This window comes from Jaculus jaculus, chromosome 3 (genome assembly GCF_020740685.1).
Source record: "Jaculus jaculus isolate mJacJac1 chromosome 3, mJacJac1.mat.Y.cur, whole genome shotgun sequence".
In the NCBI taxonomy this organism is placed as follows: Eukaryota; Metazoa; Chordata; class Mammalia; order Rodentia; family Dipodidae; genus Jaculus; species Jaculus jaculus.
In genome coordinates, this window is record NC_059104.1 from 65,432,188 (window position 1) to 65,446,762 (window position 14,575).

At 40.2% G+C, this 14,575-nt stretch overlaps 1 protein-coding gene across 2 annotated transcripts in view; it reads left to right on the forward strand.

The window, feature by feature from the left end:
* Nucleotides 1–14,575, forward strand: part of Cog3 (component of oligomeric golgi complex 3) — a 73,592-nt gene that overhangs the window by 44,716 nt on the left and 14,301 nt on the right. For both annotated transcript variants that reach the window (XM_004665865.2, XM_045145425.1), the window contains 5 exons: nt 852–957; nt 4,539–4,663; nt 7,896–7,985; nt 11,751–11,871; nt 14,474–14,562. In XM_004665865.2, the coding sequence (XP_004665922.1) occupies nt 852–957; nt 4,539–4,663; nt 7,896–7,985; nt 11,751–11,871; nt 14,474–14,562 (531 nt within the window). The remainder of the gene's footprint in view (nt 1–851; nt 958–4,538; nt 4,664–7,895; nt 7,986–11,750; nt 11,872–14,473; nt 14,563–14,575) is intronic.

The window sequence follows — 14,575 nt, forward strand, 5'->3', positions numbered from 1 at the left end:
TTTTTTTTTTTCTGAGGTAGGGTCTCACTCTAGCCCAGGCTGACCTGGAATTCACTCTGTAGTCTCAGGATGGTCACCGCAATCCTCCTACCCGTGCCTCCCCAGTGTTGGGATTAAAGGTGTGCATCACCATGCCTGGCTACTTTGTGCTTTTTGTGGTACTATTTTCATATCTATTTCACTTACCATTGTGATTCAATAACATTGTTTTCATATAGTCCACACATATTAAATTTCCCATTTAGCTTTTAAATATGTTTTTCAATGAGACAAAAAAATTAAGTAAGTGGGATTGAGTATGTTGCAATTGGTTTTTAAGAGTCCCCTCCCATTTTTTTATGTTATGTTTTATAACATGAACTTTTTTGGTATGTGTGTATATATGGTCCATATCTATAGTGTGTACAAATGTGTGCATCCCGTGGACACATGTGAGGTGTTCAATATTGCTCTTCTACATTGTTTCTTCTCTCTGAACCAAGCCCCCACTGTCAGGCTGGCTGATGAGCAGGCCTAGTGATTCTCTGGTATGCTTTCAGGTGTGCTTAAGTATACTAGCCTTCTTGTGGGTGGTGAGGGTTCATCCCTCTTGCTTGCATGATAAGCATTCTAACCCACTTAAGCTCTCTCCTCAGATCCACATTGACTTGTATTGCTCTAGCCCAAGATGCCCTGTAATTGACTGTGTAGTCTCAGGTGGCATTGAACTCACAATGATCCTCTTTCCTCTGCCTCCTGAGTGCTGGAATTAAAGATGTGTGTCACCATGCCCAGTAACAACATCTTTTTTACATGCTGCCAAGTACTGTGGAAAACTAAACTTTAATGTTCCTTCTGACTTTTCTATGTAGCAAATTGCACAGAGTTTAAAGGATGAACAAAAGAAGGTACCCTCAGAATCTTCATTTTCCGAAGTTCGATTAGAAGAAGCAGAGTCTAACAGTCTGACAAAATCTGGTATGTTATACTGTCTTGACTTTAGCATTTATTCACTCACATCATTTGCCATTAATAGGGAGTTTTTCTCTGGCCTGAAAAACAGCTTGTGTGTTTCAGGACTGCACACTTGATTGGAAGTAAGTTGATGAATCTCAAATGTAACTTAGCACTAAGAGAAATACCGATGGGATGCACAAGGCCTCTTAGACTGTGAAGGACACTTGATTGGGAGTATATTGATGAATCTCAAATGTAACTTAGCACTAAGAGAAATACTGATGGGTTGTACAAGGCCTCTTAGACCGTGAGGGGTCTGGGGGCCATGTAATTAGGAAGGGAGTGTATAAATGCATGGGGTGTGGTGTCTGAAAGCTGGAGTGCAAGAAGTGAGAGGGAGAGAGAGATAACAGGAATGAAAGAATGAATGACTGGGCATGGGGCCTGTCAGGGCTTCTTGCCACTGTAAACAAACTCCAGATGCATGCACCACTTTGTGTATCTGGCTTTATCTGGGTACTGAGGAATCAAGCCTGGGATGCAAGTGCTCTTAATTACTAAAGGAGTGTGTTTTGATACAGGGGTGTGAGAGTCAGGCAAAGTCAGATTGTTGAAGAATAGCAGACAGGAAGGCATGCCAGAATAGAATGGAAGATGCATCATGCCTGTTTTGAGGAAGTCTAGTGCCTTGGTATGTTTGGGCCGAGGCTGTGTATGGGACAGGAGCATCTAAGGCAGGCCAGATTGTGTGTGCCTTTGAGCTTCTAGCTAGTACAGTGTATCAAGATTGTCCCATCCGATTTGCATTTGTAAATATATTGGATAACTAGGACTGGGGCAAAATGTGTGGAATAGCTTTTACCTTGCAAAGAGCAAAATTGTGCAAGAATCATTTAGGAATGACCTTGATAACAAGGAAGATAGAAAAATCAGGCATCCCTCCTGCCAGTTGTCGGGGAGACACTGAAGCTCACCCCCCTTTGGAATTGTTTAGGTGTGGGGTGTTGTAACTTTTTGGGCTTTTGAGAGCTCCAGATTTCCCAAAGCTCCAGGTCTCCAGCCTAATGAGTTATTTGGGGTGAGCCGTATAAACAATTGGTACCTTAAATATAGACGGGCAGACAGCCATCTGACAAGACCATTTTATAATTCTTACCCTGTAGGAGGGAGACCCACAGCAGCCTGAAGTTCCCTCCTCTGTAGCAGAACCCTTGCCATGTCCTGGTATATCCCAGTCCTACTAACCACCCCCCTCCCCCACTTTTTAGAGAAACTGAGAGATAGAATTAGCCCAGGACCTCAGCCACTGTAGTCACAACTCCAGACGCTTGTGCCACCTTGTGTGCATGTGTGACCTTGTGCTTGCATCACTTTTGTGCATGTGGCTTACTTAGGATCTGGAGAGAGACAGAACAGGGTTCTTAGGCTTCACAGGCAAGCGCCTTAACTGCTAAGCCATCTCTCCAGCCCTCGTATTCCTTTTGCATAGTTACTGGAGATACTAGTGTACGCCCCATCCTGCCAACTCTGGCATTGTACTTTTTCTTCCTTCCTTGGGAAACATGTTCTTTATACCATGCATAATATTACAGTGAGGAATTGTTGGCAGAACTGTGAAGACTGGTTAGGAGACTTGGGTTCTTCTATTTGAAAAATATAGCTGTTTGAGCCAGATTGTTAATGAAGGATGGAGAAAAGTATAGAGATGAGGGATATGGCTACATGTTTGAAGCAGTGGCACTTGATGACATGTAGAAGTGACACTGGAAGACTGAGTTGAGGCTGTGTGCAACAACTGAGAGGCTCTGTAGCATATGGAACCAGGGTGCAGCCACCTGTCATGGAAGGCATGGGGTGTGGCTAGTGTTTCCAGGTATGACAGAAATGTACCAAATGTGTTGTAAGCATGTTAAATGCACACCAGACTTCAAAGACTTACCATAGCATAATGGAAAATATCATATTAGTAATTTTATTTATTTATTGTTTGGTTGATTTGTGTGAGAGAGAGAGGAAGAAAAATGGGCATGAAAGAGGCCTCTGACTGTTGCATACAAACTTTAGGTACATATGCCACAGTGCATCTGGCTTTACATGGGCAGGCCGTGCAAGAAACTGTCTTTGATCACTGACCCATCTCCCCAGCCCAATATTGTCAAATTTTATATTGTTACATTTTAAAATGATGTTTGGGATGTATTGAATATAACTAAAAATACTATAATTCCACTTGCTTTTACTTTTGTATGGTGGCGTTTGAATGGGTCACATTTATGGTGCATGTTAAATTTCTTTTGGACAGCATTGTTCTAGAGCTATAACTAGGGAGACTAGTCTAGAGATGAAGATTGAAATGTGGTTGATGTTTTGGGCTTGTAGAACATCACTCCAGGAAATTGAAAGAAATTAATGATTTTGCAAGTTTTACATGAGAGACAATGGGCGTGCCAAAGCCTCTAGCCACTGCAAATGAACTCCAGATTTGTGCACCATCTTGTGCATCTGTCTTTTATATGGGTACTGGGTAATTGAAACTGGGTCCTTTGACTTTGCTGGCAAAGCTATCTCTCCAGCCCTGCTTTTATTTTTATTATTGAAAAAAGTTCAAATATGTAGAAAAATAGAAAAGATGGCACTTGGGAACTGAATGTACTAATGAGGTCTGTAAGTGGTGCAGCTTAGCATAAAGACAAGCAGGTGGCAAGCCAACTTTGATGTTCCTGTTTAAAATTGTTTGCTTAGATGGCTCTGGTGGTATAGGCCTATAATTACGCTACCTGGGAGGGTGAGACAGGAGGATCAGAAATTCAGTGCCTGCCTGGACAAGAGAGTTCAAGGTCAGCCTGGGCAATTTAGTGAGACCCTATCTCAAGAAAAAGAGGAAAGCCGTGTGTGGTGGTGCACGCCTTTAATTCCAGCACTCCCCTTTCATGCCTTTAATCCTAGCATTTGGGAGGCAGAGGTAGGAGGATTGCCTTGAGTTCAAGGCCACCCTGAGACTCCATAGTGAATTTTCAGGCCAACCTGGGCTAGAGTGAAACCCTACCTTGAAAAACCAAAAAAAAAAAAGAAAAGAGGAAAAATATATTATTTATTTGCAAGCAGAGAAAGAAGGAAAAAGAGGAATATATACATGTATATGTATGTATGTATATATATAAAATATAATAGTTTATTATAGTTATTATATTATACATATATAATATTTTATAATTGTTTATTTTCTTGTTACTCTCCTACCTTCATTGGTTCTCAGTTGCTTTTACATGAGTACATGTACATTTGCCTCCCAGAATCTGGTTGTATGCTATCATTTAAGTATGCTGTTGATTTATCCCATAAAGGTTATTGAATACTTTGAAAGAAACAACAACTTGGGTTGAATATATGACTGGAATGTGTCTGTGTATTCCAGTTCTCACCAGCTTAAACCTCATTTATTACTGGTTGAGATATCTTGGGCATCTTTATGAGGTGGGAAAAACTGATGCCTTTTAGTTGTTGATAACTAATGAGAATATACAGTTTATAGTTACCATGTAAATTGCTTTATGAAAGACACCTACATGCCCTAAATGTATTTGTTTTCCTTTGGGGTTTAGGTTCTACAGAATCTCTCAATCTTAGACCACAGAACACAATTTCTCCAGCAGATCTTCATGGGATGTGGTATCCGACAGTTCGAAGAACTCTTGTCTGTCTCTCCAAGTTATATAGATGTATAGATGTATGTGTGTAAATTCTTTTACCATGACTGTGAATTGTTTGGAATATTTTAAAATTTTAATTTACTTTGAGGGCTTGATGGATGGAATATTTTGTTTGACATTCTTAGAATCATGAATTTTACATATGAAGGTAACTTTAAAGGTTAGTCTAATTCAGGGATTCATTAAAGTTGAAGGTGAATTTCTAAGTATATTTGTGACTTTCTGAGAGGGGCTTTAGTTTTTAAGGTGCTGTGACTACAATAAGTTTAAATCTGATTAACTTGCCTTAGTTTGTATGTGGAAAAAAAGGTGGAGGAAATTTAAATGATACATAGATGTCATATCAGCATGATATGCATTTAATATTAAATGCAGCTGCTTTGATCTAAGATCTTAAGATAGTGTTTTGCTAGGTAGCTCATATTGATCTTGATCTTGTAGCTCCTCTTGCCTAGGTCTTCCCAGTGCTGACATTTCAAGCATGCACCACCATACCTAGCTATGTAATCTAGTCTTACACTAGAAGCAGCATCTTTAACAGAATAAGATTGCCTGTATTTCTAGCCATGGACTAGTACCCAGTACTTGCTAAGTTTAACAGTACTTTTTGGTTTTTGGAGGTAAGGTCTCGCTCTGGCCCAGGCTGACCTGGATTTCATTATGTAGTCTCAGGGTGTCCTTGAGCTCATGGCGCTCCTCCTACCTCTGCCTCCTGAGTGCTGGCATTAAAGACGTGCACCACCACACTGGCAGCAGTGTTTTTTTTTAAAAAGCGCCTTTTAAAACTGATTTTGCAAAGCTATTCTAAGTACTCTGACTTGATGATATGGTTATTACTCCCTTAAGCAGCAGAGCTGTCCGCATATTTGCTGCCAGTGGTTTGCTTCTAAAACAAAGTTGTTTATACAGCTTAGTGGTTCTGACTCCCCCCCCCTTTTTTTTTTAATGAGAGAGAGAGAATTGGAGGCCGGGATCTCCAGCCACTAAATCTGAACTCCAGATGCATGTGCCACGTTGTGCACATGTGTGACCTTGTGCGCTTGTACCACCTTGTGCATCTGGAGAGTTGAACATGGGTCCTTAGGCTTATGACCATACAAGATTGCACATCTCCCATGGGATCCGTCAAGACAACACTGTTCTGTGTCATATTTTAAGTGGATCATGAGCTCTTCTAGTGATTTGCCTGTACAGTTAACCTTTTGCTGTTTCATTTAACTACTAGATAGGGAATAAGGAAATTGGAGTGGGATTCAGAAACTTCCTACAGTGGAGCCAAGTTCTTGTGGGAAATGTGCAGAAGGCATATTTCACATAGAACCTTTTTGTTGTGTTACTCTAGAGCTTAGCCAGTAAAGTCTGTGAGAGTACTGAACAGGGACTTTAGCCAAACCTAAATAGGCCCAAGAAGTCACCTTGGCTGATTTTATTGTATTCTCCAGCCTGCTTATCTTTTTTTTTTTTTTTTAAACCCTACTGACACCCATTTTGTGTGTGTGTGTTTTCTAGTGTAGCTCAGGATGGCCTGGAACTCACTGTATAGCCCAGGCAGGCTTTGAACTTTTAGAAATCCTGCCTCAGTCTCTTGCAATTATAGGCATAATCTACCATACTTGACTTTGAAGTATAATTTTGTTTCTCTTTTTCCAGACAGCTTCTTTCTTTCTTTCCTTCCTCTCTCCTTCCCTCCCTCCCTCCCTCCTTTCTTTCTTTCTTTTTAAATTTGTTTTTCAAAGTAGGGCCTCACTCTGGTCCAGGCTGACCTGGAATTCACTATGTAGTCTCAGGGTGGCCTCGAACTCAACAGTGATTCTCCTACCTCTGCCTCCTGAGTGCTGGGGTTAAAGGTGTGTGCCACCACACCTGGCTTCCAGATAGTTTCTTATGTAACACAGGCTGGCCTTGAACTTGCTATGTAACTGATAGTGGCCTCAAGCTGATGATCCTTCTACCTCCCCCTCTCCCAGTACTTGAGTTATTGCCATGTGTCTCCACATCCAGCACCACGTAATTTTATTTTATAAGAATTTTGGCATAGTCCCCAGGATTCTCTGTACTTACGTACAATATTTTATAATTTAATGGTACTTTTGCACTCCCCACTGTTGGCTATTTATTTCTAGCATTCTTTTCTGTTTTTAAAATATGAGTGTAATGAAGAACCATCTTAAAATACAGTGCCTGTTAGTTACCTGTAGTCAGTTTTTTAAAATTTTTTTTATTTATTTATTTGAGAGTGACAGACACAGAGAGAAAGGCAGATAGAGGGAGAGAGAGAGACTGGGCGCACCAGGGCTTCCAGCCTCTGCAAACGAACTCCAGACGCGTGCGCCCCCTTGTGCATCTGGCTAACGTGGGACCTGGGGAACCGAGCCTCGAACCGGGGTCCTTAGGCTTCACAGGCAAGCGCTTAACTGCGGAGCCATCTCTCCAGCCCTGGAATCAATTTTTAAAAAATTTTTATTAACATTTTCCATGATTATAAAAAAAAATCCCATGGTAATTCCCTCCGCCCCCCCCCACACTTTCCCCTTTGAAATTCCAATATATTTTATTTATTTCTTCGAGAAAGAGACAGAAAGAGGCAGATGGGGGGGGGGTTGGAGGGAGAGAGAATGGGCATTGCAGGAACTCTAGCCACTGCAAATAACTCCATATGCATGCAACACTTTGTGCATCTGGCTTTATGTGGGTACTGGGGAATTGAACCTGGGTCCTTTGGCTTTGCTGGCAAGTGCATTAACCTCTAAGCCATTCCTACAGCCCTGGAATCAATTTTTAGAGGAGGATTTACTGAGATTTGTTTTACAGCTAGCTTTGAAGCTCTGAGACAGCTGGTGTGGTGCACCTCTGTAATTCTAGTACCCAGGAGGTTGAGGCCAGCCTGGACTGTATAACAAGCCCCATCCACAACCTGAGGTCATTCTGGAGTGAGATGCTATGAAGTTAGAACCTTGCCTGCCTAGCTGGCCCCAGATCTGCCCAACTTCCAGCGCAGAGCCAGTCCTGCAGCAGGAGCTAGCACACGTTTACTGCAGGGTGCACCAATGTTTCCAGATGGGAGTGCACACTACAGAGCCCTTTGGTAGTCCAGAGAGGTTGCGTGGGTATAGAAAACTCTAGGAAGAATGATTGCAGTTGTAAATCCAATCATGAAGGCAAGTAAATTTTCTCTGCTTTCAGTGGTAGGATGTTTTTTGTTTCGTGATGTAAGTACCATAAACTGATGTTTCTCTTTTATTTCACTAGAGGGCGGTGTTCCAAGGATTATCACAGGAAGCATTGTCTGCCTGCATTCAGTCCTTATTAGGAGCATCAGAGTCTATCAGCAAAAACAAGGTTTGATGATGTGTTAGGTGAAATTTTAGTACTTATAATAATATTGTTTATTATGGCAGTTACTTAATGGATATAGAAATTGAAAGCTTGGCAGTAATTAGTAGTATTGAATTTTGAGACCTGTTGGAAGAAGCTAGTATTTTTTCTTTGTGTGTGTGTGTGTGTGTGTGTGTGTGTGTGTGTGTGTGTGTGTGGTAACTGCATGGTGCGGTGTGTATGCATGCGTGTGCATGCACATGTGGGCACACCGTGCGCCTGTGTGTGGAGGCCAGAGGAGAACCCCCAGTACACTCTGTCACTCATCTGTGCAGTTCCTTGAGGTAGAATCTTTTCTCTACAATTGGAACTGCTGTTTGTACAAGCCCAGCTGTTCTCCAGTCTCTGCTCCAGGACTAGAGTTACTGGCATGCACATGGCCATGGCCTGCTGTTTACATGAATGTTGGGAATTGAACTCAGAAGGTCTGAGATCTTCTCAGGCCCTCAGGCTTGCATAGTAGGCACTCTATGCCACTCAGCTATCTCCCTAGCCCAAAGCTAGTATTTCATTGAAGACTGCACTGAGTCCAGCTTCACTAACACACCAAAATTAGTACTGACATTGTAAATTGTATAGGGTAAAGGTTTTTTTGTTATTGCCCTAGCAACTGGGAAATGGTACTGATAGTTCTCTGGAATACCAAGAAAGTGTTTATTTTCAAGAAAGCATAGCAATTTCATTATCTCTTTAGTGTTTTAAGTTGAATGGCCTTACACAGAGGAAATGACCCAGTCAGTTTTGGATACAGGATACTGTGGCCCTTGAGTTGTATGACTAAGAGTAGTTGCTGTGATGACATGGGGCTTAAGGTTTGTAATGAGCACCCATTCTGGGGCTGTAAGTTTCTCCCACAGCATTTGCAGGAAGTAGAGCATGGCCAATCGTGTTGCTGTACTTAACTCTCCACTTAAAATACCTGTAACCTAAGAAGCGATGTGGGCTATTTGTAGCCAGAATTTCATGCAGCCTATAGTGTTCAAACTCTGTGACTTACAGCTTTCTAACTTTAAGGCTTTAGATAGTTTTTTAAAAAGTCTCCCAATAAAGGAATATACTGTTGCTGGGCATGGTGGCTCATGCCTTTAATCCAAGTATTTGGGAGGTAGAGATAGGATTGCCATGAGATCGAGGTCACCCTGAGGGATAGTGAATCCAGGCCAGCCTGCACTAGAGTGAGACTCTGCCTCAAAAAAACAAAGAACAAACAGACAAACAGAAAAAGAATATATTGTTGCCAGAAAAGCTGTATCTTTATTTGTGACCACTGAATTTTCCCATTCATGGTATATAGATTTGAGATGAAATTTTGATATAGGGACTAAAAGAGTATGGGAAATAAAGTTATGGATGTTTTAAACAATTTGCAAGTAACAGGTCTGACCTCATCTTTTTTTATAATCAGTGAAATTAGGAATCATGACTAATCATTGGGGAAATAAATTAGAGTATATTCTGTATGGTGGAATATTACACAACTACTAAATTTAAAGAAAAACAAAAGACCTGATAGAAATCAGATACAGAACGTGACTTATAAAGTTAAAAATGTTGTGAAGCAAATATTCAACAGTGAAAGCTTTGGGTGACTGTGGGTGATTATTTTTCTGTTCTGTGCACCTTTCATTCTTTTCCAGATTTTCTGCAGTGATCATACATTTCTTCGATCATTAGGAGGAAAGAATGAATTAAGAAGAGGTCATTTGTTTATGGCCCTTTATACCTAAGCCTTCTGTTCTCTTTATCCGATTCTCTTTTTAAATTTTTTATTTTATTTGAGCAAGAGAGAGAGAATGAATTAGCATGCCAGGGCTTCAGCTACTGCAATTGAACTTCAGATGCTTGCGCCACTTAGTGGGAATGCATGACCTTCTGCTTGCCTCACCTTTGTGCATCCGGCTTATGTGGGATCTGGAGAAAGATCAAACGTGGCTCCTTAGGCTTCACAGCCGTCTCTCTAGCCCTTTATCTGATTCTTTTTCCTAGATGTTATAAAAGGTTAAGTACACATGGGGAAGACTTCAGTTTGGTAAACATTATGTATTTATTTTCCTGGCTGAAATTATGTGATTTTGTCTTTTATGTTATAGAGCTTTTCTAGTTTTTAAAGGCAAGAGATTATTTTTACATATTTAGTGGAATGCATAGTTTAATAAATTCACATGATAATGACTTGCTGGGTTGCAACAGCTTTACTAAAGCAAATGAAACCTAAATGACACTGTTTTGCTATCAGCATTGTCCTCCTTTTAAAAATAAAGCAAATTGGGCTGGAGAGGTGGCTTAATGGTTAAACAGTTGCCTATGAAGCCTAAGGACCCCGGTTCGAAGCTTGATTCCCCAGTACTCACATAAGCCAGATGCACAAGGTGGCGCATGTGTCTGCAGTTCATTTACAGTGGCTGGAGGCCCTGGTGTACCCATTCTCTCTCTTTGTCTGTCACTCTCAAATAAATTAAATAAAATAAAATTTTCTCCATTAAAAAAAGAAAGTTTAAAAAAGAAAGCAAATATTTCAAAATGTGTAGCATTTAGTACTTAACTAATGTTCTGTGTTTCTGAATGAATTGAATTTCTACTCCATAAGTCACTCTTATGTTGATTGGGTTTATTAGAAGTGGGAAGAGAGACCAGGGAGGCACCACTTTGCTTAATAACTCTTTAAGGGCTAGGAGATGGTGAAAAGGAAAAGAGCACTTGCTATGCAAGCACAAAGACTAGAGTTTGATACCTAGCACCCATGTAAAAGGCTGGGCATGGCTGTGCATGCCTGTGACATCAGCCCTGAGGAGAGCAGAGATAGAACAATTGCTGGGGCAAAGTCAGTGAGAGACTCTGAGGAAATCAAGGTGGAAGAGTGATTGAGTAAGATACCTGATGTCTTCCTCTGGCCTCCACATATGTGCACACAGGGCATGAACATCCTATACATACCACACATATACCAAAGTACTAATACAAAACTAACCTCTTTAAAAGTCTGTATTGCTGATCTAAGGATAAGTTTTCTAATGTAATATATAAATGTCATTAGAAAATATTTTCAAAATAATTTTCTGCCTTGAGGAGCAGTAAGAAGGAGCAAATACAGACTTACTTTGATTAATATACACACTTCCTAACATGAGAACCATGATTATTGCTCTGGACGGAGTCAGGGTTTTAGAACTCTGCATTAGTCCTGAGAGGGCAAAAGGGTGTAAAGAGTCAGTGCTGTGTCAGTGACAGGATAATCTTGGGTGGGAACACTTCCTCTTTTATGTTTGGAGGCTCCTTTTGTAGTGTACTTAGGGGTGTGTCTAGTATTCTGGAAAACATGGGAAGTAAGGAAAACTGTCCTCTAGAAGGTAGATAGCAGAATCGTGAGATGACAAAATCATGCTCACACTTTGGACTCTCCTGTGTCCCCTGCTCTGCTGCTCCTAGGTGACATCATCTTTGCTACCAAATTTTGCATCAAATTAAGTAGACTTGACTTCTCTTCTACCCTTTTGTCTGACTTGCTTTCTTGGAATCCCTAAGTAGAGCAAGTGGTAATGTTGAAAGTTGGAAGCAAGATTTTTTCCAGAGAATTCTGACATGAGTAACCTGGGGAAAATAGAGGAAAGGATTATTCATACCCTAAATTTATAAATCTAGATATATTACTGTTGATTAAGAATATTTTATATGTTCCTGTTTTTTGGTTTGGTTTCTGATAATATCCATATTTTCTATCTTGTAATTTAGACTCAGATTGATGGACAACTTTTCTTAATTAAGCACCTTTTGATTCTTCGTGAACAAATTGCTCCATTTCATACTGAATTCACCATTAAGGAAATTTCCCTGGACCTCAAGAAAACTAGAGGTACTTTATTGTCCTGGCTGGCACAACTGGGTGTGTTTTACCTGTCCAGATGTGTCAGTAAGGTTGTAGGTTTATTTTATGTTCATCTGCAATTTCTTTTGCATGCTTTGCTTGCTAAATATGTTACTTAATCATACTAAGCTGATCTGTCATTATCGTAATTACTTCTAATGTGCTGTATTTCCTTTATAAAGGGAGCTATATCTGAACACCTCTGTTTGCGATAGAGGCCAGGAATAGTGGTGCATGCCTTTAATCCCAGCACTCAGGCAGAGGTAGGATCACTGTGAGTTTGAGGCCACTCTGAGACTACAGAGTGAATTCCAGGTCAACCTGAGTTACAGTGAGACCTTACCTTGAAAATATATATATATATATATGTGAGTTTGCAATCGAGTATTACCTGCCCCAGGCCCATCCACATATTACCATATACAGCTTTAAGATGAAAAAGTCACTGCAGCAGATATTTATAAGCTAAGTGGCATAGGCCAGCTAATTGAGTGAAGTTTATCAATTTATAAGAATTCAGCAAGCCAAAGTAAAAATGGAAGAAATCCTTACCTAAGAGGCCGAGAGTCAGTGCATTTGATCCTGTCCCATCATTCCTGGCTCTTGGGTGGGGGTTTTAGCTTCCCTGCCCCACCTTACTAGGTAAATAGAATGCTGTGAAGTTGACATGATGCCTTAAGTGCGTTGCCAAGACATTAAGAATGAGCCAGGCGTGCTGTGCACACCTTTAATCCCAGCACTCTGGAGGCAGAGGTAGGAGGATTGCCATGAGTTTGAGGCCACCCTGAGACTCCATGGTGAATTCCAGGTCAGCCTTAGCTAGAATGACACCCTACCTCAAAAAAAACAGAATGTAAAAGAAAACCATCAAGAATGAAAATATATGTCAGTGTGTTTAAATAAACTTGAGGCATTGTAAAATATCATAGATATTGACATATATCATATATATTGACATATATGGGAAAAGATGATTATCTGTCCTAATGAATTATCTCTGAATTAACAAATAATTTTTAAAAGATCAAAGTTATTCTAAGCTGTTGACTTGAAGTAGTTAAGGGTATATCATAAATGACACTTGTTTCTCTTAATTACTTGCACATTTCTATAAACTTCAACTTTTCTTAATCATTTCTAAGAGATTTAAGTTACACCTTTAGGTATTAAGATTAAGTTACACCTTTAAGGTATCCATTTGTGTAGTGAATTAACTTCTCCCTTATATACTGGGGCAGTCTTGGAAATAACAATGCATATATTTTCTGTGTCCTATACTTCAGAACAGTGGCAAATATAGGATTTCCAAAGATAGCAGGTTCTTAGCTTCCTAATTAGTGTGTGTATATATAAGCTAGTAGACTTGATTTAACTCAGCTGAGCTCCATCCTGGCCTCTTGGAGAGTTGTATTGGGACACTTCTGTTGTGTGTTCTCTAGTGCTCTCGCATGTCCACTATAGCCAACACTTTGTGATTCTGAAAAGCTTGTGTGTGCTACTCATAGATTTTCTCATTTCCTTTTGAAAATAGAAGCCAAACCGTCTGAGTTTTGCTTTTAAAGAATTCGTAATTTCTTAAAAAGCATATTTGTCCCAAGGGCTTCTCCATCTCCCAACTCTCTTGGTTGATTTCCTTCTTTCCTTGCAGCGGGAGGTATAGGAATAGTGTGTTTGACCTTGAGGAATTTCTGCTGTATAGTCCTTTGTGTCGGTGATGGGACACAGCATTTATTTCTAATTCATAAATTGCTGCCACTTGGCTGTAATGTAGATCCACTGAGATCTGAGAAAATGAAATAGACTACAACTTTGAAAAAAATTGTTTCCCCCAAATATTGAAGTTTATGTAAACTTACCATGTAGTCTTTTGAGTTTGTCTTCTCAGTGCTGACTCTGTAGAGGTTCTTTTCATTAAGAACATGTTCAAGGCTCTTAATTGCCATCATGGCTTGTGCTTGCAAAGCCAACGTTGGGAGCAGTTCACTCTTTGCTTTCTCCAGTCTGGCAAAGTGAAGTTCTTTTTTTCCTCTTACTTGTCACTTATTAATACTTGTCTTCACTTTGAAGCCTCTAACTCTCATGACTAATGTTATAATTTATTGCATTTGAACATCAATGAGACCTCAGTTGCACTCTGTGTAGTTTCTAGTTAAGTCTGGAGGTGAAGGGGTAAATATATCCTCTTGGTGTTTTCTTTCTGGCTGACACATTAGTTTATTCACTCTGTTTCAAGTGTATAAATTTCTGTGCCAGCCAGGATCACAACAAAGAAGCTGGGTAAGTATATCCATATGCTTTTGAAAAAATCTACTGAACATCTGAAGTAAAGCAGTGAAGTTTTATCATACCATTTGTCACTTTCTTTGTTTGGACAGTTCCAATGAGTTAACATTTTTTTACTTGTGAGTTTTGGAGAATGACTGTAGTACTGTAGCCATCACTGGTGCTACCTCACCTCAGCCATTCCTGGAAGGGATGTGATAAAGATGAACACCTCCTGCATTGTGGCCATGGAGAACTGGTGTGTGTTACACAGGGCTTCTCTGTTGAACCTGTATATGTTCACTGGATGAGTAATTTTGTTTCACAGATGCAGCATTTAAAATCCTGAACCCTATGACTGTTCCGAGATTTTTTAGGCTGAATAGCAACAATGCCTTGATAGAGTTCTTGTTGGAGGTGAGAAGGAGTC